The sequence below is a fragment of the Heteronotia binoei genome, chromosome 3, assembly GCF_032191835.1.
Source record: "Heteronotia binoei isolate CCM8104 ecotype False Entrance Well chromosome 3, APGP_CSIRO_Hbin_v1, whole genome shotgun sequence".
Classification (NCBI taxonomy): domain Eukaryota; kingdom Metazoa; phylum Chordata; class Lepidosauria; order Squamata; family Gekkonidae; genus Heteronotia; species Heteronotia binoei.
In genome coordinates this window covers 94,800,657-94,823,952 of record NC_083225.1, presented here as the reverse complement: position 1 = coordinate 94,823,952, position 23,296 = coordinate 94,800,657, and the positions used below count along the sequence as shown (strand labels likewise).

The 23,296-nt window shown below is 44.7% G+C and overlaps 1 protein-coding gene across 6 annotated transcripts in view; it reads right to left on the bottom strand.

Moving 5' to 3' along the window:
• DSCAM (DS cell adhesion molecule) overlaps positions 1 to 23,296 on the bottom strand; it is an 805,927-nt gene that overhangs the window by 390,548 nt on the left and 392,083 nt on the right. For all 6 annotated transcript variants that reach the window (XM_060234239.1, XM_060234240.1, XM_060234242.1 and 3 more), the window contains exons 5-6: positions 22,194 to 22,472; positions 9,223 to 9,498 (exon numbers count right to left, since the gene is read on the bottom strand). In XM_060234239.1, the coding sequence (XP_060090222.1) occupies positions 9,223 to 9,498; positions 22,194 to 22,472 (555 nt within the window). The remainder of the gene's footprint in view (positions 1 to 9,222; positions 9,499 to 22,193; positions 22,473 to 23,296) is intronic.

The window sequence follows — 23,296 nt, the reverse complement described above, 5'->3', positions numbered from 1 at the left end:
AGAGGGTACTCAGATCTGGATCACAAAATCTATTAGAAATCCCCAGGCTGAGGGAGGCGAGATTGAAGGCTACCAGATAAAGAGCCTTCTCTATTGCGACCCCCCACTGGTGGAACCAACTCCCAGACAATGTTAGAACCTTGCGGGACCTTGCCCAATTCTGCAAGGCCAGCAAAACAACATTATTTCGAACGGCCTTCAACCAAAGTACATAGATGCCCAACATCTTGGCATGGAATTTAGCACCAAAACTGTTGTTTTAAAACTGCATTAATAATTTTAAATTGTTTAATTTTAACTGATATTATTGTAATTGTTTTTATTGTTTTATGGTTTTATTGTTTCACTGTTGATATTCAATGTTGTTAGCCGCCCTGAGCCTCCTCCAGCGGGGAGGGCAGGATATAAATACAAAAAATAAATAAATAAATAAATAAATAAATAAATAAATAATAAATAATACGCTGCATGAGAAACAGACACTGACAAGCATGCCAGGGCACCGCCTGATTGGTGACATCAGCACACACTGGAACTCCACCTGTGCCGTGCTGGAGCGCATGGTGGAGCAGAGAGCAGCCCTGGATGCCTTTGTCTCTGAGACAAGGGTCTTTCAGGATGAGAATCGTCTCACCCAAGGGGACTGGGTGGTCATTTCTCAGACTGTGGAGGTTCTTGGGCCCTTCAAGACCCACACAGAAATGCTCTTGTCTGATATGGTGAGCATCGCACTCATTGTTCCCATGGTCCACATGGCCCGTGAGGACCTGGCTCGTTTTTAGTGCCAGTTCAAGGCCGTGCAGACGTTCTTCCAGCAGTGCACGCCCTGGTTGTTAGGCTGCAGGAAGGGCTTGAGACCCACTTTCAGACTTTCACCCAGGATAAGATCTACATGATGGTGACCATGTTAGACCTGCGCCTTAAGGGCACAATCACTGAGTGAGCCAACGAGCTCAATCACTGGCAAGATGAGCTCTCCCAGAAGGTTGAGCGCTGCAGTCAGGGTGGGCCCAGTGCTGGTAGCTGAGGAAGAGGGGGGTGGAAGCAGCTCATCTGCCACTTCCACTGCTGTTCATCCCCAACCTCCCTGGCTAGGCAGTATTTCTCACCAGACTCACGCCAAGAAGAGTGCCGAGATGACACTCATTGGGCAGTTCGTTGGCCCCTCTGGGAGTGGTAGGCCCCTGAGAGTGGATACAGGTGCTGCGATGGTGAGGGACTATCTTTCAGAGCCCAACGAGTCTCAGGAAATGTCTCCTTTGGACTACTGGGTCACGAAGGAGGGGGTCTGGCTGGCCCTCTCCTCCGTGGCCAAGGCGTTCCTCTCATGCCCACCGACGAGCGTGTCTTTTTGCATATGGGTGACATTGTCTGCCCACATCGCAATTGCCTGCAACCCTGGACAGTTGAGCAGTTGGTCTTCCTGAAGGTCAACTTGCCTCTGTTCAGCTCCCCGAACGTAGATTTTGAGAGTGAATGAAGTGAGCACCTACTTGTGCCTGCATCCTCTCTTGGTCCATGCTTGGAAGGTGGTTGTAAAACACTCTCCCACTAAACACAGACTAGAGTCCAAAGACAGCCCAAAAACTCATTCACAAATTGATTGGCAGTGCACCCCCCCACCCCTCATCCATCCCCAAACCAAAAGTGAATGCTGATTTAAAATCTGCAAAGCAATCCAAATTTCCCCAGTCCCCATCCACACATGCCTAATGATACTGAAAGGGCCATTGCAGCCCCCAACTGTAACCGACAGCACCCACAGGCCCAGCCAGGATAACCAAGGTGTTTTTTTTTTCAGGGGCAGAAGGAAGAAAGAGGGAGGTGCCAGTGATGATGACAGGCAGTCAGCAGCCATACCAATGCTGAGGTCCCTCTAATGGGACAGTGATAGCTGGTGTGTTGCTGCTGAGCTGAGAGAGAAGGAATGGTTGCCTTCCTCTCACACAATCTGAGGCCCTCCCAGTGATCTTCCTCATTTGGGGTGCAACTCTGGCTTGCCTCCTCGTGGTGCACCCTGGGTAATGCAAAAGAGCCTGGACCAGCCAATCATCCATCACTCAAGGTTAGTCTAAATGCTTCTTGCTTTGTGTCAGATACAGAATGATGTGGAGCTAGGTGTGGTCCACCGCTTCTCTTGTTTGAGAGTTGTGTTGTTTGGGGCAGGGCTGGAGAGCTGGCATCTGTAGATTGTGTGTTCTGTGGCAGGGAAGCTGGCATCTGTGTGAGAGACCCAGAACCAGCATGCTTGTTGTGCTTGGCCAGCTCTCCCCGCATTGTTTGGGGCAGGGCTGGAGAGCTGGCATGTGTAGATTGTGTGTTCTGTGGCAGGGAAGCTGACATCTGAATGAGAGACCCAGAACCAGCATGCTTGTTGGGCTTGACCAGGTCTCCCTGCGTTGTCTGGGGCAGGGCTGTAGAGCTGGCATCTGGGTTTGCTGCAGCCAGGTCTGCAGAGCAGACCTTGAGCAGCTTGTGTTTTGAGTGGCAGTGATGTTGGCAACTGGTTTTATATTGGTTCCAGGCCAGCAGGGTTCATAGAGTAGATAGATGGATGTAGTGCATTTGCGTCCTATAGAGATTCTCTGGTGCGAAGTTAGGTTTGGCTTTGGGTGCCCCAGGAATTGGACCCCTGGTCCAATTTTTTTTTTGGCCTTGTGAGTTTTGTGTGGGACAGTTCCCTGAAGTTGCACAGCAGTTTGGGGGGCTCTCCTCAAAATCCCCTGCTCCCCAAAGCCGCTTTTCCTACAATTATTACAGTGAGGGAAGTGGCTCTAATTGGTTTTTTCTCACCATTGGGAACAGTGTTCCTTTTGGGGTGCCCATAGATGGGTGCAGTCTTTTTGGGCCAGGAGGATGGAATGCAAGGGAGTCCCCTGAAGCTGCACAGCAGTTTTGGGGCCTCTCCCTCAAACCCCCCTCGGGCCAGAGCCATTTTCCGCACAGCAATTATAGTGGAAGAAGTGGCTAATTGGGCTTTCCCCAGCATTGTTGGCAATGGGCCTTTTGGGGAGCCCAAAGACAGCGACCCCCTGGCCCAATCTTTTTGGGACTTGGGGGTTTTGTAGGGGAGAATTCCCTGTGGGTTTCATGCAGTTTTGGGGGCTCTCCCTCAACCCCCCTGCTCCGCAGTAGCCTCTGATTATGCCCTATGTTGCCATTGATTTCAATGGCCCATAGGGTATAATGGTGGGATAGGGGCATCCTCTTTGGGTGCCCCTGGAATGGGAACACCTGGCCCAATCTTTTTGGGACTTGGGAGGTTCTTAGGGGAGAGTCCCCTGCAAATTTGGGGGCTCTCCCTCAAACCTCCTCCCCTCCAGGAGGCTTCCAATATACCCTATTTTGCCATTGATTTCAATGGCCCACAGGATATAATGGGCCCATATATTCGGAAATAGCCGTATATCTCCAGTATATACGGCTATTCCGAATACCGGCATTTGGAAATAAATGGTATTCCGAATATTTTGGTCCTGCATATTTCCGAATCTGATTAATTCCGATTTTTTTTTTTGCACACCCCTACCCCACAGTTCAGTGTGAGCAGATAGTCCAAAGTCCATCTAACACCCAAACCCCAACAGAGGAGAGGAATCACAACCAAAATATGGGTCCTTGGCCAAGACACCCAGTAGCTAAGCCCCACTGCTCAGAGTGAGCAGAGAGTCAGGGTGGCAAAGAGCTTTGAGTCCACCTAACCAGGAGTGTGCATTTGGTTTGGCCGAACCAAATAAAACCCCAAAATACAGCTGATTCAGCTGTATTTCGGCCGTATAGAGCCAAATACAATTCTCTGATATTATTTGGGTGCTGACGGGAGCCACAAATAGCCACCAAAATTTGGTGGCCATTCGGCTACATTATACCCTGTGGGCCATTGAAGTCAATGGCAAAATAAGGTATAATGAGTTGTGGCTGGAGGGGAGGGGGTTTGGGGTAGAGGCCCCAAATATGCAAGGCAATTGCAGGAGTCTCTCCCCCACAGAACCCCCAAGTTTCAAAAAGATTGGACTGTGTGTGGGGGGGTCCAATTCTAGGGACACCCAAAGAGGGCCCTTTTTCCCTATGATGGGGAAAAAAGCAATCAGTCACTTTTCCCATTGCAATTAAAATGGGAAAAGTGACTGGGGAGGGGAGGGGAGGGTGTTTGAGTGAGAGGCACCAAATTTGCAGGGCTGCTTCTGGTGCCTCTCCACCACAAAACCCCCAACTTCCAAAGGGGTTGGACCAGGGGGTTCAACTGTAAGGGTACCATCTATGATGGGAAAACCAACCCCACGCAACAGTCAGATTCTCCTAGAGAATCTGTGCAGTCAAGTCAACTGTGCTGAGGATGCTAGCTTGCAAGGAACACAGTTGCCCAGCACAGCAAATGCTACTGTGGCAATGGTAATGTGATGCTCAGGACCTTAGCTCAAATTAGAGAATTTCTCATTTAAAAATTGGGATGGGGGCTTCCTCTAGGGACTGCAGCACAGAACCAGCACACTGAATGCGCTAGTGCCAAGTAGCAGAGATGGGGCATTGATGGGGCATTGCATGCAAAGGAGTTGCGTACTGAACCACAGCCCTACAGAAGAAATACCTATGGGGAATCCTGTAACACTGCATTGCAAAAAAGAAAATTTTGGAAACCAGGACAGGACACTTGGGTTTTAAAAGAATCTTCTGAGAAGTCAAGGCTGCTCAAGTTGAACCTTAACTTACAAGGCCTTAAGTTGCATGAATATCACCTCTCGTCTTCTTTTAAAAGCAAGTAGCTCTGGTCTTCTTTTAGAAGCAAGTACCTGTCAACACATCATACTTATTCTAGTTCTTGGTTCTGGCATGGCACACACCCAAAGAAAAAAGCATTCCTATCCACTACAACAAAACCGAGAGATCAGTCACTGTAAAAATACTCAAGACACGGGAGCTTCCAGAACTTAATGGAGATATTGGTTTCCTAACTCAGTGGACAAAATAACTTAGTCAGTTCTTAATTTTTCCCAGAATGCAGACTGTTTGTTTTAGAAGCACCATGGTCAGTGTAAACAAATAGATGGGGTTGCTCAGAACCCTCATTCTATCTAACACCCAAACCACAGCAGAGAAGAGAAATTCCCAGTTAGGAGTGTGCTCTGATAGTTGCCATTAACATGTTCCCCGACTCTCTGTGTAACTGTGATGCAAACAGCTGACAAAGAAAAGGATGTGGAGCTGAGCATACAACTGAGTGTGTATGTGTATATATATGTGTATAGCTTTCTGATCCTATGGAGCAAAATGGAAAGTTTGTTATTGACAGCCAGGAGCACCTGTTAAGCTTTGAAAGGCTCTTATTGGAAAAATAGGAATAAGGACTGTTATGGAGGGATATACAATGGGCTCTTATAGGAGGCTCTAGCTGAGTGCCCCCCCCCCCTTGCTGTCTTCTCACCCACTCAAGTGAAGGCATTCACTCCCTCCCACCTCCAGTGGAGCTGATGTCTGTCATCTGGAGAGCAGTTGTAATTCTGAGTGATCTCCACCCCTCACCTGGAGATTGACAGCAATGGTTCTCCAATAGTAAACGGCTGGTTTGGAGTGTGGAGTCTATGACATTGTACCTGTCTTCAGCAGCAGCCCACCTTAAACCCACCCTCTCTAGGCTCCACCCTCTCCAGCCCCCCCACCCCAACTTGGACTTTTGTAAACAGTTTGAGTGGAGACAGTTTGCTGGGAAACCTATCTATTCACAAACTGCCACAAACAGCATCAAAGTTTGTGAACTGTTCATGCTGGGTGCCCTTCCATCGCTTCAAAAACCACAAATTGGACAAAATTTGTGATAGAATCACAGAATCATAGAGCTGGAAGGAACCTCTAGGGTCATCTAGTCCAACCCACTGCACAATGCAGGAAACTCACAAACACTTCCCCCTAAATTCACAGGATCTTCATTGCTGTCAGAGGGCCATCTAGCCTCTGTTTAAAAACCTCCAAGGAAGGAGAGCCCACCACCTCCCAAGGAAGCCTGATCCACTGAGGAATCACTCTAACGATCAGGAAGTTCTTCCTAATGTTGAGCTGGAAACTCTTTTGATTTAATTTCAACCCATTGGTTCTGGTCCTACCTCCCAGGGCCACAGAAAACAATTCCACACCATCCTCTACATGACAGCCCTTCAAGTACTTGAAGATGGTGATCATATCACCTCTCAGCCGCCTCATCTCCAGACTAAACATCCCCAGCTTCTTCAACCTTTCCTCATAGGACGGTCTCCAGACCCCTCACCATCTTCGTCGTCCTCCTCTGGACCCATTCCAGCTTGTCTATATCCTTCTTAAAATGTGGTGCCCAAAACTGAACACAATACTCCAGGTGAGGTCTTACCAGAGCAGAGTAAAGCGATACCATCACATCACGTGATCTGGACACTATACTTCTGTTGATACAGCCCAAAATTGGATTTGCCTTTTTAGCTACCACATCACATTGTTGACTCATGTTCAGCATATGATCCACTAAGACCCCTAGATCCTTTTTGCACATTCTACTGCTAAGACAAGTCTCCCCCATCCTATAACCATGCATTGGATTTTTCCTACCTAAATGCAGAACTTTACATTTATCCCCGTTAAAATTCATTTTATTGATTTTAGCCCAGTTTTCCAGCCTGTCAAGGTCATCCTGTATCCTGTTTCTGTCTTCTTCTGTGTTTGCAACCCCTCCCAATTTAGTACCATCTGCAAATTTAATAAGCATTCCCTCTATTCCTGCATCCAAATCATTGATGAACTATAGTTCATGAGCCAGTCCATGACCATCCCTATACATTTCTGAACAGTAGGGTTTCGGTCTCCTTGCCTTGATAAATGCATTTGTTAGCAGGGATGCCATTCTCTGTTTTTGATTTTGAAGACACAGATTTTGAAGGCTCAGATACTAGTCAATTCTTACACATTTGTGTTCATTCACTGTCTTGTATACATCTATCATGCCATGACAGACCTCACTGTTAGATGATCTCTAAGGACAGCCCTTGGCAAACACTTAGACTTGAACAGGCAACAAGAAATTGTGAGAAGACCAAGAACACAATCACAATATTTGAGGAGAACATGAATACTGAAATCATTCTCAGTTCAGTCTTATTCACACCATCTGCTTGCCTGTCCTAATCAGTTCCCGCAGTACCACATATTACCATCCAGGTATCTCTATCAGCACAAAATGTGCAGCCTTCTGGAAAATATCCTTTAAATATTTCCTCTATATGCCATCAAAATGTTAAATTTTTGAAAGATATCTTTTCCTTTTCACTTGTGACCTTATTATTCAGCCTCTTTGGCCTGATCTACATAGGCAATAAAATAAGGTAGCAAAATCCTGAGAAACTGCCCTGATGCTTAATCAGTACTAGCTGGCTAGAGTCATACAATGCCATTCTTGTCCCTCCTGCTGCAAAATTCTATTACTCAATGTAATTTTACTGTGCTAGGTTGCATAAACAGAGCCAGTTGCCAAGGAGCCACACTACCTAGCTTGCTATCATCACTGACCATGCAGTTCTAAGCATAAAACAACTTTTTAAGTCAATTGAAGTCAACAAATTACCAGACAATCTTAGGATTCCTGGCTATTCTACATACAATCCCATACAATGACAATAATACTGATATTCAACAAATAAATAAATTCAACAATAAATGAACATGCTAACACCTCCACCTAGAATACATATCTGATTTTCATCTACTGTTACTATATAATGTAAGCATTATTTTAATAGCTGTGAATGTATCAAATGACTTTTGAAGCCAGTTTTGTATCCTTGCGCAAGCTCTGCCTGGATCAGATTCCTCCCACCTCTATCTATTTATTTAGTTTGTGTCCCTTCATTCTCCCCAGTGGGAACTTAAATTGGCTTACATTGTTTCCCTCTCCTCCATTTTATCCTTCCATCAGCCCTGCAACTTCCAAGAATTGATTAGTCTGTATATGAACACTTATTTATTTGGCTTATATCCCTCTCATTCCGCCGAAGCAGGCTCAGGGCAGCTCACTCTCGTAAAAACATCATATAAAAACCAATTATCAATATAAATTGTAAATAACATATAAAATACAAGAATATATAAAACATAAAACAATATCAGGTACTATATTGATCTTAAATTGGTAGTATGTGTGATGATGCTGGGTGGCTGTCTATTTAGTCCATGTCAAATTTTGCTATCAGCTGGTATTACTAGATGTTCTATCAGGAAAACAGATCTTGAGGTCATGATTGTGCATTTGAGGTGGGCCAGATAGTTCAGTGTCTGTTGTTATCATTGATCTTAATTAGTAAATGCCTGGCGGAAGAACAGTCTTGCAGGCCCTGCAGAACTGTGAAAGCTCTTGAGGGCCCTAACCTCCTCAGGGAGCTTGTTCCACCAGCACAGAGCAACAACAGAAAAGGCCCTGGTTCTGGTTGTCATGAGCCTGGCTTCTTTGAGGCTGGGGATCGAAAGCAAGTTTTGCAGCCATGATCGAAGTGCTGTCCAGGGAACATGCGTGGAAAGGCGGTCCCAAAGGTATGCAGGTCTCTGGCCTTATAGTGCTTTAAAGATGATGACCAGCACCTTGAAACAATATGGTATACAATAGATAACCAGTGCAATGCTTTCAGCACAGGTTGAATATGCTCCCATAAGGGAAGCCCCATTAACAACCTGGCTGCAGCATTCTGCACTAGTTGATGTTTCTAGGTTTAAGACAATGGCAGCCCCATGTAGAGGGCATTTCAGTAATCCAGTCTCAAAGTGACCGTAGCATGGATCACTGTTGCCAAGTCACTGTGTTTGAGAAAGGGGACCAACTGCCTTATCAGCTGAAGGTGATAAAAGGCTGATTTGACAGTGGCTGCTACCTGAGCCTCCATTGTTAAAGAAGGACCCAGGAGCACCCCTAAACTCTTAACCTTTGGCACTAACATAAGTGGTGCTCCATCGAAGGCCAGTAGTGAGACCTCCGCTCTCGGATTGTCATGACATAAATAGAGGACCTCTGTCTTCATCAGATTCAATTTCAGTTGACTCATCAACCCTGCCATGGCTTGTAAGGCCATGGTCAGAACTTCCAGGGTGGAATCGGACCAGCCACCCATCAACAGAGCTGGGTGTCATCTGCATAATATCTGCATAACATTATGCACATTTTTAAAGAGAATGCTTTACAGTACACAGTATACCCTACAACAGGCAATGACTGACCTTCTAACACCACCTGAACATAGTCTTGTGCAGACATCTTGTCCTTGCGTACAAAACACTGGTATGCCCCACCATCGCTTTTGGCCATGCCGTCCATAATTAGGGTCTCATGACTGATCCCAATGATCCTCACATTGTTCCCCGGATTGATGATTTCACCATTCCGATACCAGAAGAGTTCAGGGTCCTCGGTTCCAGTCACACTGCAGGACAAGGACACTTGACTCCCCACGCTGCTCTTAACTTTCCGTGGACTGATTGCAGTTTTGAGAGGCTCTACACAAAAAAGGAAGAAACAGATAAAAATCAGACCTTCAGAATGAAAGTAACAGAGGGGTGTGTACTACAATGATTCAGACACAGTGAGCATGCATTACAAAGCTACTAACACTTGTTCCAGATTTTTGTGTGCCTTTACTGGTAACTTCTAGTACCATTTGCTCTGCAAACATGTGACATCTCCTAGATATTTGACCTCCTTGATACTCCTTACCATTGCTGATTATATCCACCCTCAAAATATCTGAGTTAATGGGAAATGTTTTTCAGGGCAAATGCTATTACTTTCAGACAACATCTCCCTCATTATTATTTTTTTTTAAATGAAATCTATGCCGGAGATACTTATGATGATGTGAATAGGAGATCATAAACCACAGCTGCAAACAGATAGAAGAAACCAAAGCAGGTACAAGGAAGGAAGCAGTGGTTTTCTCCATGAGAACTTAGAGCAGCAGCCACTTAGAGAGCCATAGTTTTCCAAGTGGCATCATGTTAAGTACCATTGTTTGAATTTCATCTGTTGGCATCATTTAATGAAGTTTGCAGTAGGAAAAAAAATATTATAGGGATGCTGACTGGCCTCTCAAAATTTTCTAGGCCTCAACAAATACCCAGCACTTCCCATTACACATACTTGCCATTCCCAAGGCATGTCCCAAATGATGATTAGGGATATGCTTCTTCCTTCCATATATTTAATGCAGTCATTTCCACCATAATACTGGTACAGGTGCCATAAACATGATCACTTTGTAAAGCAACACTCTGGTGCAGTATTCAACAAACAACATATTAAAAACTTATTTCATCCTACAATGTGAAATTTGCCATATTATATATTGTGGTGTGCATTTGTATCTATCTGATCTGAACATATACTCAAAAAACAATTTATTAGTATTTTTAGGGTATATTTCAGCACCCCAAATGTATGTAGGATTTTCAGGAGAACAAAACAAAATCCTGGGAAAAATCCCAGATATATTTGGGATTATCCACAAACCCCGAAAAACAGCGGAGGAGCCAGAGCAGATTGCCGCTCAGCTGTTTTTGGACTTTCTTTTGTAGTCCCTTTAAACAGGTGGTATCATAAAGGCTTTTCTCTCTCTCTCCATATTTTACAGTTTGGTTCTATTGGATAAAAAAACCCCGACAACAACCAGGATTTCTGAAAAATCCCAGATCTGACTATTTTACTGATATTGGGATCTGGTTGGTTGGTTTGTTTTTAACTCAATTTTTTTTCCAGGTCCAATATATCCAAACTGAAAAATACTGAGAAAAAATGGCACAACCCTAATTACATATATTTAAAATACATAATTGGCTAATTTAACACAATAAGCAAGTTAAAAACTGCTCAAAAGAGCAAATGTAAAAGTAAATAATTAACAGTCCTAGTACATATTCAAAATTTCAGAAGCCTCGATGGAAGCGAACATTTTAGACTGGTACCTAAAACTAACAAGGCTAGGCACTAGGTAAATCCTAACAGGAAGGGAATCCCATAAATGGGGATCCACCATGTAAAAGGTCCTCTTCCATTACTCTGGCAAGGACTTACACAAATATTCTGATTTTCAGGCAGGAATATATCAAACACTATACAATTATTTCTCAATAATATGATGCAACACAAGGGGGGGGGGGCTGTAATCAGAGGGACTGTGGCTCAGTGCTAGAGAATCAGCTTGGTCCCAGGTTCCAGGTTCAATCCTTGGCATCTCCAGTTAAAGGATCTCACAATAGGTGATATGAAAGACCTTTGATGAGACCCTGGAGAGCTGGCGTTAGTCTAAGCAAACAATACTGCTTTTGATGGATCAAGGTTCTGATTCAGTGTAAGGCAGCTTTGAGATTTATAGGGGGCATCTCATTTTCCTCTACCCACTATTACCTCTTTCCCTTTCCTGAAATCACCAACCTCATCTTTTTTCCTGATACCTTCTCTCCTTCCCACCCACCAGTCTGCCTATCTTTATCTGCACCCCTCTCTTCAGCTTTCTGTCCTTGCCTTGGCTCAGCAGCCTCTACCTGGGAAAATTATGCCCCAGGTAGAATGAGGATTCAAACCTGGGTCTCTGAAATCCTTGTCTAATACTCTTACCATTGCACAATACTGAGTTGCCAGTGGTTGCCACTGGGACAGGGTAACTCATGCAAGCTGTGTGGTAAGGGAAGGAATTCAGGAAATTACATGGGCAACTTCCCATTGGTCTCAGTTTTAAAACTGCACACTATTTTCTACAGATTTAGCCTTCCCTTTTGTTTGCTTTATTCACACACGGATAACATAGTGGTTTTACTTACATTTTATATGTTAAGCTCTTGCTTCCAAATTTCACAGTGTTTTTTTTCCCTGTTAAACAAAACTGTCATGAGTCCTGACGAGGAGGAGCGGGAAGGGTTAACAGACCTGGAAGAGTTGCCAGCCAGTTCCTCAGCTGAACAAACAGCAGCTGGCCCATCAATCACTCTTCAGGCACCAGTGTCAGCTGTTGACAATCTATCTCCTCCAAGCTCTCCTCCTCCCATCTCAAGAGTTCAAAGCAGGCTCCAGAAAGAACTTTCAGAGCGAAGACATGAGGCACGCCGATGCTTCAAATCTCTCAACCCTGAGTTCTAGCAGTGTCACTGCCACCCAGGGAGCAGGCTGATTGAGATCCCATACAGCTCCCATCCAGGACCTGGTAACCTTGTGGAAGCAACAAGTCTATTCTCTGGCTTGCATCCACACTCCTTCCTGATCCTGACCTGCTTGATTTCCTTGGCACCCTTACCTTTTGGCTTTTGGACACTAACTTCTAATTCAGGTTTGTGTTTCTGCATTGGTGACTTGGCTCCTGCTTGACTTCCTGGACTTTGACCTTGGACTGGCTTTGGACTCCTGCCTGCCTGCACCCTGAGAACGTGCCAGATTGCTTCCACCCACACACTCACTCCACAAGATGGATGAAGTGGTAAGCGGAGGCTCTGGGCAGCTAGCAGCCTTGCTCACTCAGGTACAGCACCTCACTCAAATGGTGACTCACCTGCAACAGCAAGTCACTGTCGCTGCCCCACCCAAGTGCCTGGTGCTTCCCCCAGAGAAATTCATGGGAAGGTGGAGGAGTTTCCGGAATTCCTGGCACAGTGCAAACTGTATATTGAATTACGTGCCAGAGACTTCCCCAATGACAAGACCAAGGTATGCTTCATTGTCAGCCTCTTAAAGTCTTGATAATCGTGCCAAAGATACAAAAAAAGATATAGGGGAGTTGGTCAAGATAACAAAATCTATAGAAGATAAATTGAGGGTTACTGATCATCGTGTGGGTATAATAGAAACCAAACTGTCAGAGTTAACTGAGAAAATGGCTAAGATAGAAATGGGGAATGCTGACTATACTTTAAGATTTCTGAATGTCTCGGAGGAGAAAAATGAGGATTTGATGAAACTATTTGGAGAAGCATTGATGCCTATTTTGGAGATGGAAGAGAAAATGGTAGAAAAGGAATTTGACCATATATAGAGAGTTAATTCTTTATATGAAAAGAAGAATGACTTACCTAGGGAAATACATCTTAAGTTTGTCTGGAAAGTGATAAAGGAGAGAGTGTGGAGGTTAACGAGAGAACAACTACTGGTAATTAAAGGGGTACAAATCAAAATCATGAGATAAACCCCATGGTCAATAAGACATAAAAGGAAAGAATATATAAAATTGGTGTTGATGTTACAAGAAAAAGAGATAATGTATAAATGGCTTATCCTAGAGGGATTACTGTTGACATTTTTAAATACCAGATATAAAATTGACTCTACACCCAAGTTAGAAGATTTTTTAAATAACCAAGCTAAGAACTGGATGAATAGAACAGGAAAAAAGAATTTAAAAGATTCAATGGGAAGGTGGGGGTCGGGTGACTCACCAGATTTGGTAGACCCATTGCATAGATATGAACAAGAGGAGGGAGAGGTCACTCTTGGAGAAGAATTGAGCCAGATAGAAACAAAACTTCAGAGAAAAAAGAAAAATCAACAAATAGAGTTTTAGGGGGTAGCAAAGCTAAATATGACAAAACAACTAAAAATACTATCATTAAATGTAAATGGTTTAAATTCTCCTCAGAAAAAGGAAAAGGGTGTTGCTGCAACTAAAGAAATTGAATGTGGTTATCATCTGCCTCCAGGAGACACATATAGAACAAAAAGATGAATCTTTTTTAAAAGATAGAAGATTAGGGAAGGTGATAATAACATCAGAGGTAGAGAAAAAGAAAAGGGGACTAGTTACTTATATTAAAGGAGATATTCAAGCCAATTTAATTTTTTCTTCACAAGATGTGAGATATCAAGGTATTGAGATAGTGAGGGAAAACCAAATTTTTTTATTAATAAACATCTATGCACCAAATGAAAAATTGGGAGTTTTTTATAAAGATGTTTACAAGACTGTGGGCACCCATGATTATGACAATTTGTGCATAATCGGAGATTTTAATGCGGTAAACTGTCCGGGAATTGATAGAAATTCTGGGGAAAAAAACAATAAATTGAAGATTAGTAGTAGTGATGTTTTACCCAAGGTTTTTTTTTCAGATGGCTGAAGAATTTGTGTTGGTCAACTTGTGGTGTACACTAAATCTGGAAAGGAGAGATTATACGTACTTCTCTCATAGACACAATGCATGGTCACGTATCGACATGTGTTGGTTGTCAGTGGGGTTGATGAAACTAGTCCAAGATATTGAAATTCTCCCAAGCACATTGGCTGATCATAACCTAATCCTGTTGTCTATGAAAGGGGTAAGAAAAATAAGTGGATGGAGGATGAACCCAAGATTAACAGAAAATAAAAAAAATTATTGAATATATACAAGAAGAGATGAGATGGTTTTTTAAATTTAATGACCAAAAGGATGTCTCCTCGAAAACCATATGGGAAACAAGTAAGGCTTTTTTTAGAGGCTTAGTTATGAATTTTAATGCGTACAAGAGAAAGGAAGATAATAAAAACTTAGAGGAAATAACTGAGAGATTAAAACATCAGGAAAAGCAATTAAAGGAAAAGCCAAATATACAGGAGACAAAGTACGTGATAAAATTGTTGCAACATAAGATACATGTGATGTTTTTGGAGGAAATGGAGAAAAAAGTACGACTGGCAAAACAACATTTTTTTTGAGAATGCCAATAAAGTAGGAAGATGGCTTTCATATAAAATTAGGAAAGAGCGCGAGAAAAGAACAATAAAGGTATTAAAGGATAAAGAGGGAAAACACAAATTTCTGTCAGAGGATCTGAAAAGGATAATTAAGGATTTTTATTCTCAATTATTTAGTGCGGTGGAAATAGATCAGAAGAAACAAATGGCGTATTTCCAAAGTAGATCACTTCCTAAACTATCGTATGAACAGAAGAAAGTTTTAAACAGTCCAGTTACAATGTTCGAGGTTGAAGAGGCGTGGAATAAATTAAAGAAAAATAAAGCGGCTGGTCCGGACGGCCTCCCTGTGGAGTATTATATTGCATTTAGAGAACGTATAATTTCACAATTTAAAAAAATGATAGAGGAAGTGTGGTTATTTGCTGAGATACCAGATTCTTGGAGATATGCGAACATAGCCCTCATCCCGAAAGTCAATTGTGAGCATGAAGAAATTAAAAATTATAGACCGATAGTATTACTCAATGTAGACTATAAGATCTATGCTTCTATTCTTGCTAACAGATTGAAGAAGATTCTAAATGTACTGATTCATTCTGTCCAATCAGGTTTTCTTCCAAAAAGACATATGAGATCCAATATTAGAATTATTTTAGATATATTGGAATACTATGAGTTGAAGAGAGATAAGCAGTTGGCTTTGATTTTACTAGATGCTGAAAAAGCTTTTGACAACTTAGACTGGAATTTTACACTGCAACAACTTAAGACAATGGAATTTGGAGATGATTTTATAAAAAATGTACAAGCAGTTTATAATGAACAGAAAGTTAAAATAATTGTTAATGGAGGAACTACTGAGAAAATTAAGGTGTGCAAGGGTACTAGACAAGGATGCCCACTGTCTCCATTACTTTTTATTTTATCACTTGAAGTTCTAAATGAGTCTATTAGAGGTAACATTAAGATAGGAGGCTTGAAGGTTAAGGGTGAAACATATAAGTTATTGGCGTATGCCGACGATATTGTTTTGATTTTACAAAATCCTTTGGAATCAATAGAAGAGATCTTAAAAGAATTATATGATTATGGAAAAGTTGCAGGATTGAAAATAAATAAACAGAAATCTAAAATATTAACAAAGAATATGTCAATTCAGGAGGTTAAAAACTTGGAAATAAGAGCTGGTTTTAAGAGTGAAAAGGTGAAGTATTTGGGAATAAACCTGACAAATAAGTTTAGCAGTATATATGACAATAACTTTGTGACCCTGCTAAAAGAAGTCGAAAATTCATTGAAAAAATGGGAAAATATGCAACTATCTTTTATAGGTAGAATTGCACTTATCGAGATGACTATTCTCCCAAAGGTGATGTTTTTATTCCAACCAATTAATTTTGCAATTAGAAAAGATTTTTTTATTAAATTGAATAAAACTGTAAAGAAGTTCATTTGGCAAGGAAGGAAGCCTAGGATTAAATGGAAAATTCTCAGTGATAAAAAAGAAAATGGTGGATTAGGCTTGCCCGATTGGGAAACTTACTACATAGCCAATGTGACGGTTTGGTTGAAAGATTGGATATGCCTAGAGAATAAAAGAATTCTTGCATTAGAGGGGTTCGACCTTTTAGCTGGTTGGCATGCAAATTTGTGGTATATAGATAAAGGTCACAAATATTTTACTAACCACTTAGTCCGCAAAGCATTATTTAATGTTTGGTTAAAGATTAAAAAGAAGATATATATTAAGACCCCTAGGTGGATATCTCCAGGTGAAGCATCTATACAACCACAACTATGGGATTTTTCTAAAGTTGTGAGATACCAGGAGTTGTTAGATGAAGAGGATAAGTTAAGAAAGAGGGAGGATTTAGAATCCAGAGGGATAAAAATGGATTGGTGGACAAATACGCAGGTTGTGGCTAAATTTAATAAAGACAAATTAATTGGTTTTACAAAAGGAAATTTTGACTTTGATAAAATATTATTAACCAAGGAGGATAAAACAATCAAAAAAGTCTACAATTATATGTTGCAGTTAAAATTAGAGGATGAATTGGTGAAAGAAGCAATGATTAAATGGTCGCAAAATCTGGGGGAAACTATTGATTTAGAACAATGGTCACAACTGTGGAAAAATAATTATGAGATTATTAAGCCAGTCAGTTACAGAGAAATTTTTTTTAAATGTTTCATAGATAGTACATAACACCAGTTCAATTAACCAAGATCAATTCTAATTTGCCTCCCAAATGTTGGAAATGTGGATCTAAAATTGGAACGTTTTATCATTTATGGTGGACTTGTACTGTTGTAAACAAATTTTGGGTGAAAATTTTTGAATTTTTGAAGGAAGTATTTGCTACTGGTTTGCAATTTAGACCAGAGGTTATGTTATTATCTCTGGTTGGAAAGGAGGTCCCAAAGGAAGATGTTGACTTGATGGTTTATATTCTTACGGCGGCTAGAATACTACTCGCTAAATATTGGAGACAAACAAAATGTCCTAACTTAGAGGAATTGGTAGGAAAGGTACTACAAGCGGCTGAAGTGGATATACTTTCTGCTCTTTTAAACGGGAAACCCAAAGCTATGGCAATTCATAAATGGGGAAAACTATATAGATAGTTTAATAAACAGAAACAAGAAAATGACTGTGGAAAATCTGAGGCAAATGGGGGAGGGAAATAAATGGTGACAATATGTTTGGTTTATAAATTTAGGCAAATAACTTTGATGTTGAAAATAACTTCCACTCTCTATTTTATGTTGTTTATATAATTTAGTTTTATGTTAATTGTTTACAACTGGGGGGATTAGTTAAGAATAATCTAATTATGTATTAAGATTAGCCTGTCATAAGATTATATTAATATACTGTTGTATGATTGGACTGTTTTGTCAATAAAATTAAAAAAAAATTAAAAAGGGGCAGGCAGCTAAACGGGCTACACCCTTCCTTCTAGCCCCTCCACCCCTTCTGACTGACTACCAGGGCTTTCTGGATCATATGGTGGTAGTCTTTGCTAACCCCCAGCAAGCAGCCACCGCCAATCGGAAGATCCGGACCCTGAAGCAGGGTAGGGACTTGGTTTCCCAGTACTCCACTGAGTTCAAGCTTCTGGCCCAAGACGTGGCCTGGAATGAGGCTGCCCTCATGGACCAGTATACGGAGGAGCTGGCTGATGAAGTCCTTGATGTGCTGGCACAAGTAGACCGGCCATGCTGCAAGGCCTAATTACGCTGTGTCTCTGTATTGATGGCCATCTGGAAAGCCGCAGCCAAGCGCGAATAAGCACCTGTCCCTCTCACCTGCCCCGCCATCTAGCGACGGTGACAACACCAATGCACATCAATCCTGAGACTGATGACCCAGAGTCCATGCAACTCGGGGCTGCATGGCCGCGGCTCACCCCCGAGGAAAAAGCATGGCTCACAGAATCTCTGCCTGTACTGTGGAGGAGCGGGGCACTTCTCCTCTGGCTGCCCCATGAAGCACACCCAGTCCAGTACTGTGCCACCACCACCAGTAAAAGACCAGCCCCAAGTCTGAGTGGACCCCCCGACTTGGGGCACCTAGCCGGGTCCCCTGAACCTTACATTACCAGCCAGGGCCTGTTCCTCATACCAGTCACACTCGACTTGCTGGACGGGCGCTGGCTGTTCATCTATGCCATAGTCGACTCTGGGGCCACCCGCTGCTTCATCGACGTGGCCTTTGTGAAGCAACACCAGATCCCGGTGTAGGACAAAAACACCCCGACTCTGGTCGAAGCCATCGACAGGCACCTCCTCCACTTCTGTCTGGTGACCCAGGAGATCCACCTGGTCACACTCGATCCAACACCATCACAAACAAGTATAATTCGATGTTGCTCATATGCCACGCTTTCCTCTCATTCTGGGACTCTCCTGGCTCATAAAGCACAACCTCCTCATGGACTGGGCAGAGGGAAAGCTGAGCTTCAAGGACCCTTGTCCTCACCAGGCCCGATCGGCCACCCTGGCCACCACCACCCCGGCTGCTGGTCCTCTACACAGACTTTGCCGATGTCTTTGAAAAAAAGGGACCAGCTCTCCCCGCACCAGCCTTATGACTGCGCTATCAATTTGGTACCGGGGTACCCCTGCCCATGGGGCAGCTCTACCCCATGTCTGAACCGGAGCTAGCAGCCCTGCGGGACTTTCTCGCCAAAAACCTGGAACGGGATTTCATCCCGCCATCCACATCCCCACTGTCCGCCCCTGTTCTCTTTGTCAAGAAGAAAGGCGACGAGCTCTGGCCCTGCAATGACTACTGGGCCCTGAACAAAATCACCATCTGAGACTGCTACCCTTTGCCACTGATCCCAGAACTACTGGATCACCTAAGGACAGCCCAGGTCTATACCAAGCTGGACCTCCAGGACGCATACAACTTGGTGCGGATCCACGCAGGAGACGAATGGAAGATGGCTTTTGGGACCCACTATGGCCAGTACGAGTATCTTGTGATGCCCTTTGGCCTGACCAATGCCCTCGCTGTCTTCCAAAGATGAACGACATCTTCCGTGACCTGCTCAACCACTTTGTGATCATTTATTTAGATGACATTTTAATTTATTCCCAAAGCCCCGCCCAGCACGCAGGGCACGTCCGCCAGGTCCTGCAACACCTGCGCGAGCATGGCCCCTATGCCAAGCTAGAGAAGTGTGCCTTTGACTTAACAGCAGTCGAGTTCCTTGGCCACATCATCTCACCCCATGGGACTCGGATGGACCCAAACAAAGTCAAGGCGGTCCTGACCTGGCAGATGCCGTGGAACCGCAAGGATGTACAACGGTTCTTTGGCTTTTCCAATTATTACCGCCAGTTCATCCCTGCCTATGCCAACGTAACCATGCCTCTGACCCAGCTCCTCCGGCCCAAAGAGCCATTTCACTGGACTCCAGAGGCAGACCATGCCTTCACCACCCTGAAAACCTGCTTCATCACCGAGCCGCTCCTGCATTACCCAGACCCGCAGCTGCCGTTCACAGTAGAGACCGATGCCTTCAGCGTGGCCCTCAGTGCAATGCTATCCCAGCGGGAGGACCCCTCCCAGCTGCTACAACCCTGCGCATACTACTTACGGCAGCTGACGCCTGCAGAGCGCAACTACACCATCTGGGAGCGGGAACTCCTGGCCATCAAGACCGCCTTCGAGGTTTGGAGGCATCACCTTGAAGGGGCCCGCCACCCTATCCAGGTCCTGACCACCGGAATCTGGAGCATCTATAGACTGCTCGACGCCCCACACAGCGTCAGATCCGGTGGTCCCTCTTCTTTTCCCAGTTTGACTTCTGGATCACCTACATCCCGCAGAACCAGAACGCGGATGTCTTCTCCTGAAAACTGGAGTACACTGTACCTCTAACAGAGGAGACCCCAACTGGGCTCATCCTTGCACCCCCTTTGCTGCCACCATGACTTGCCCGACCTTGGCTGCAGACATCCAGGCCAGCCAGGCCCAAGACCCCTGGGCTCAGCAATGCCTCCTGGAAGTGCAAGATTGCCCGGTTGGGGACCTCTCTACCCGCCAAGGTCTCCTCCTGCACCGTGGGCGCCTATACATCCTCCGGGGCCCCTCCAAGCCGATGTGCTCCGCCTGACCCATGACTCCCCCTCCTGCGAGGCACTTTGGCCAACACAAGACCCTGCACCTGCTCACGCAGGAGTTCTGGTGGTCTCTCGTCCATGCAGACGTGGGCCGCTATGACGGTTCCTGTGAGGTCTGCCGACGGGCCAAGGATGTACCGGCCAAGCCCCCTGGGCTTTTGCATCCCCTACCCACGCCTGCAGGACCCTGGGATATCGTCTCCCTGGACTTTATCACCAAGCTCCCCAGGTCTAAGGGGCACACTTGCATCCTGGTGATGGTGGACGTCTTCACCAAGATGGTTCACTTTGTTTCATGTCCCAAGTTGCCCACGGCTCCTAAAATAGCCCAGCTCTACCTCCAGCACGTCTTTTGCCCACACGGGCTCCTAGCACACTTGATCTCAGACTGAGGTCCCCAGTTCACCTCCCGATTCTGGCAAGCCCTGCACTCCAGCTTAGGCACCCAGGTGCATTTGTCCTCAGCGTACCATCCCCAAATGGATGGGCAGACCGAACACACCAATGCCACACTGGAACAATACCTGTGTTGTTACACCAGCTATCAGCAGGATGACTGGGCCGCCTTGCTACCCCTGGCCGAGTTTGTCTACAACAACATCGTACGTGTGTCCATGCAACAGACCCCATTTGCTGCCACCTATGGGTACCACCCTCGCTTCTTCCCCGCAGTCCTGTTCTCCACAGCAGTCCCTGCTGCTGATGTGCACCTGCAGGAACTCCCGGCTCTCCAGGACTTGCTCCGAGAGCAGCTTGTACAGGCTAAAGAGGCCTACAAGGCAGCTGCCAACTGAAAGTGACAGGTGGGGCCCCCACTGAAGCCCAGGGACATTGTCTGGCTATCCACCCATTAGCTGTGTCGGCCTGGCCGGTCTCACAAGCTCACTTTGCAGGGCCTTACCTGATCACGGACCAAATCAACCCCCTTGCTTTCCGGTTACAACTGCCGGCCACCCTCCGCATCCACCTGGTCTTCCACTGGTCCCTCCTTGTTCCTGCTACACCACCGAATCCCATCTGACCGCCACCTCCAGCGCCGCCTCCTCCTGTCCTGGTCGATGACGAGGAGGAATATGAGGTCCAGTAGCTCCAGGACTCCCGAATCCACCGCAGGGACCTCCAGTACCTCGTGGACTGGGAAAGCTATGGCCCCGAGGACCGTTCATGGGAACCCGCAGACAACCTACACGCCCCTGACCTCATGCAGCAGTTCCACATGGCCTACCCTGACTGGACTGGCCTGTCGGGGGGGGGGGGGTCCTGGGGGGGGGGGTGAAGTGTCATGAGCCCTGACAAGGAGGAGCGGGAAGGGTTAACAGACCTGAAAGAGTTGCCAGCCAGTTCCTCAGCTGAACAAACAGCAGCTAACCCATCAATCACTCTCCAGGCACCAGTGTCAGCTGTTGACGATCTATCTCCTCCAAGCTCTCCTCCTCCCATCTCAAGAATTTGAAGCAGGCTCCAGAAAGAACTTTCAGAGCGAAGACATGAGGCATGCCGATGCTTCAGATCTCTCAGTCCTGATTTCTAGCAGAGTCACTGCCACCCAGGGAGCAGGCTGATTGAGACTCCCATATAGCTCTCACCCAGAACCGGGTAACCTTGTGGAAGCAATGTCTATTCTCTGGCTTGCATCCACGAACCTTCCTGATTCCTGATCCTGACCTGCTTGATTTCCTTGGTACCCTGACCTTTTGGCTTTTGGACATTGACTTCTGATTCTGGTTTGTGACTTGGCTCCTGCTTGACTTCCTGGACTTTGACCTTGGATTGGCTTTGGACTCCTGCCTGCTTGCACCCTGAGAACGTGACAAAAACAGACATTCTGCATGCAGATCCACTAAAAGAACACATATTCTGTGTCTCTCTGTGACAGATGCATGTATTCACCAATGCACTTACGTTTTACTTGTAAGCGGCCTATCACCTCAGCTGTACCATAATTGTTCCAGACTTCACATACATAGTTGCCTGAATCCGATGGGCGCGTGTTTTCTATCAGCAGGCCGGTCACTGTCAGCCGGAACCTGCTGTCAGGCTCCCAGGGAACATTGTCTTTCAGCCAACGGTACTTTGGTGCTGGGTGTCCAGATGCTTTGCAAGGCAGCTCCACTCGCTGTCCTGCCATGGCTTTACGGTGTTCAAACCCATCCAGAATTGATGGAGCAGAATTTGCTGGGTCTAGAAGGAAATACAGACATAGATGTTTATTATGTATTTATTTACTAAATGTGTACCATGTCTTTCTGCCCAATTAGGGCCACCACAGCAACTAATAAATAAACAAAGCATTATAAAAATACATCATGAAAACAATTAATACTCTCTCTCTCTCCTCCCCCCCTCCCTCCCTCTATGGAATATGGGCAAGGTGTTGGTAGTCAAAACTTCTGGTTGGCTATTAAGGCCATCCAAATTTGTGAACACCAGAAAGTCATCTACAGAAAAAGGTCCTTCCAGTAATGTGTGCACACTATCTAAACACAAGGGAAAATTGCTTTTTATCGATCCATCCTTTGAAACATAAGCCCATATTTAATAGCTTGTTTTTAATATTGTGATATGGATTTAATTGCAAGCTGCCTTGAGCAGGACTCTAAAGAAGTGGCATAGAAATATCTCAATTAATTGATTAATAAGGGGCTGAACTACTTCTGAATTCTCATAGACAACACACAACATAGAGAGAAATATGTGACGTTGCACCACCATGTTCTGAATCATTAAGGACTGCAAGTAGCACCAATGTAGTTATTGTAGGAATGTGAAGAATGAATCTGCTTAAGGACTGCAGGGTCAGATTGTTCTGGAGAGCACTGCACTCCCCCTAAAGGAGCAAGTTTATAGCTTAGGGGTGCAGCTGGATCCTGGACTATTCCTGAAGGCTTAGGTCTTCTCCATAGTGCATAGCACTTTCTATTAGTGATACATCAGCCACAGCCCTTCCTCAAACAATATTACCAGGGAATGGTGATGCATCCTTTTAGGATTCTACAGTGCTTGCA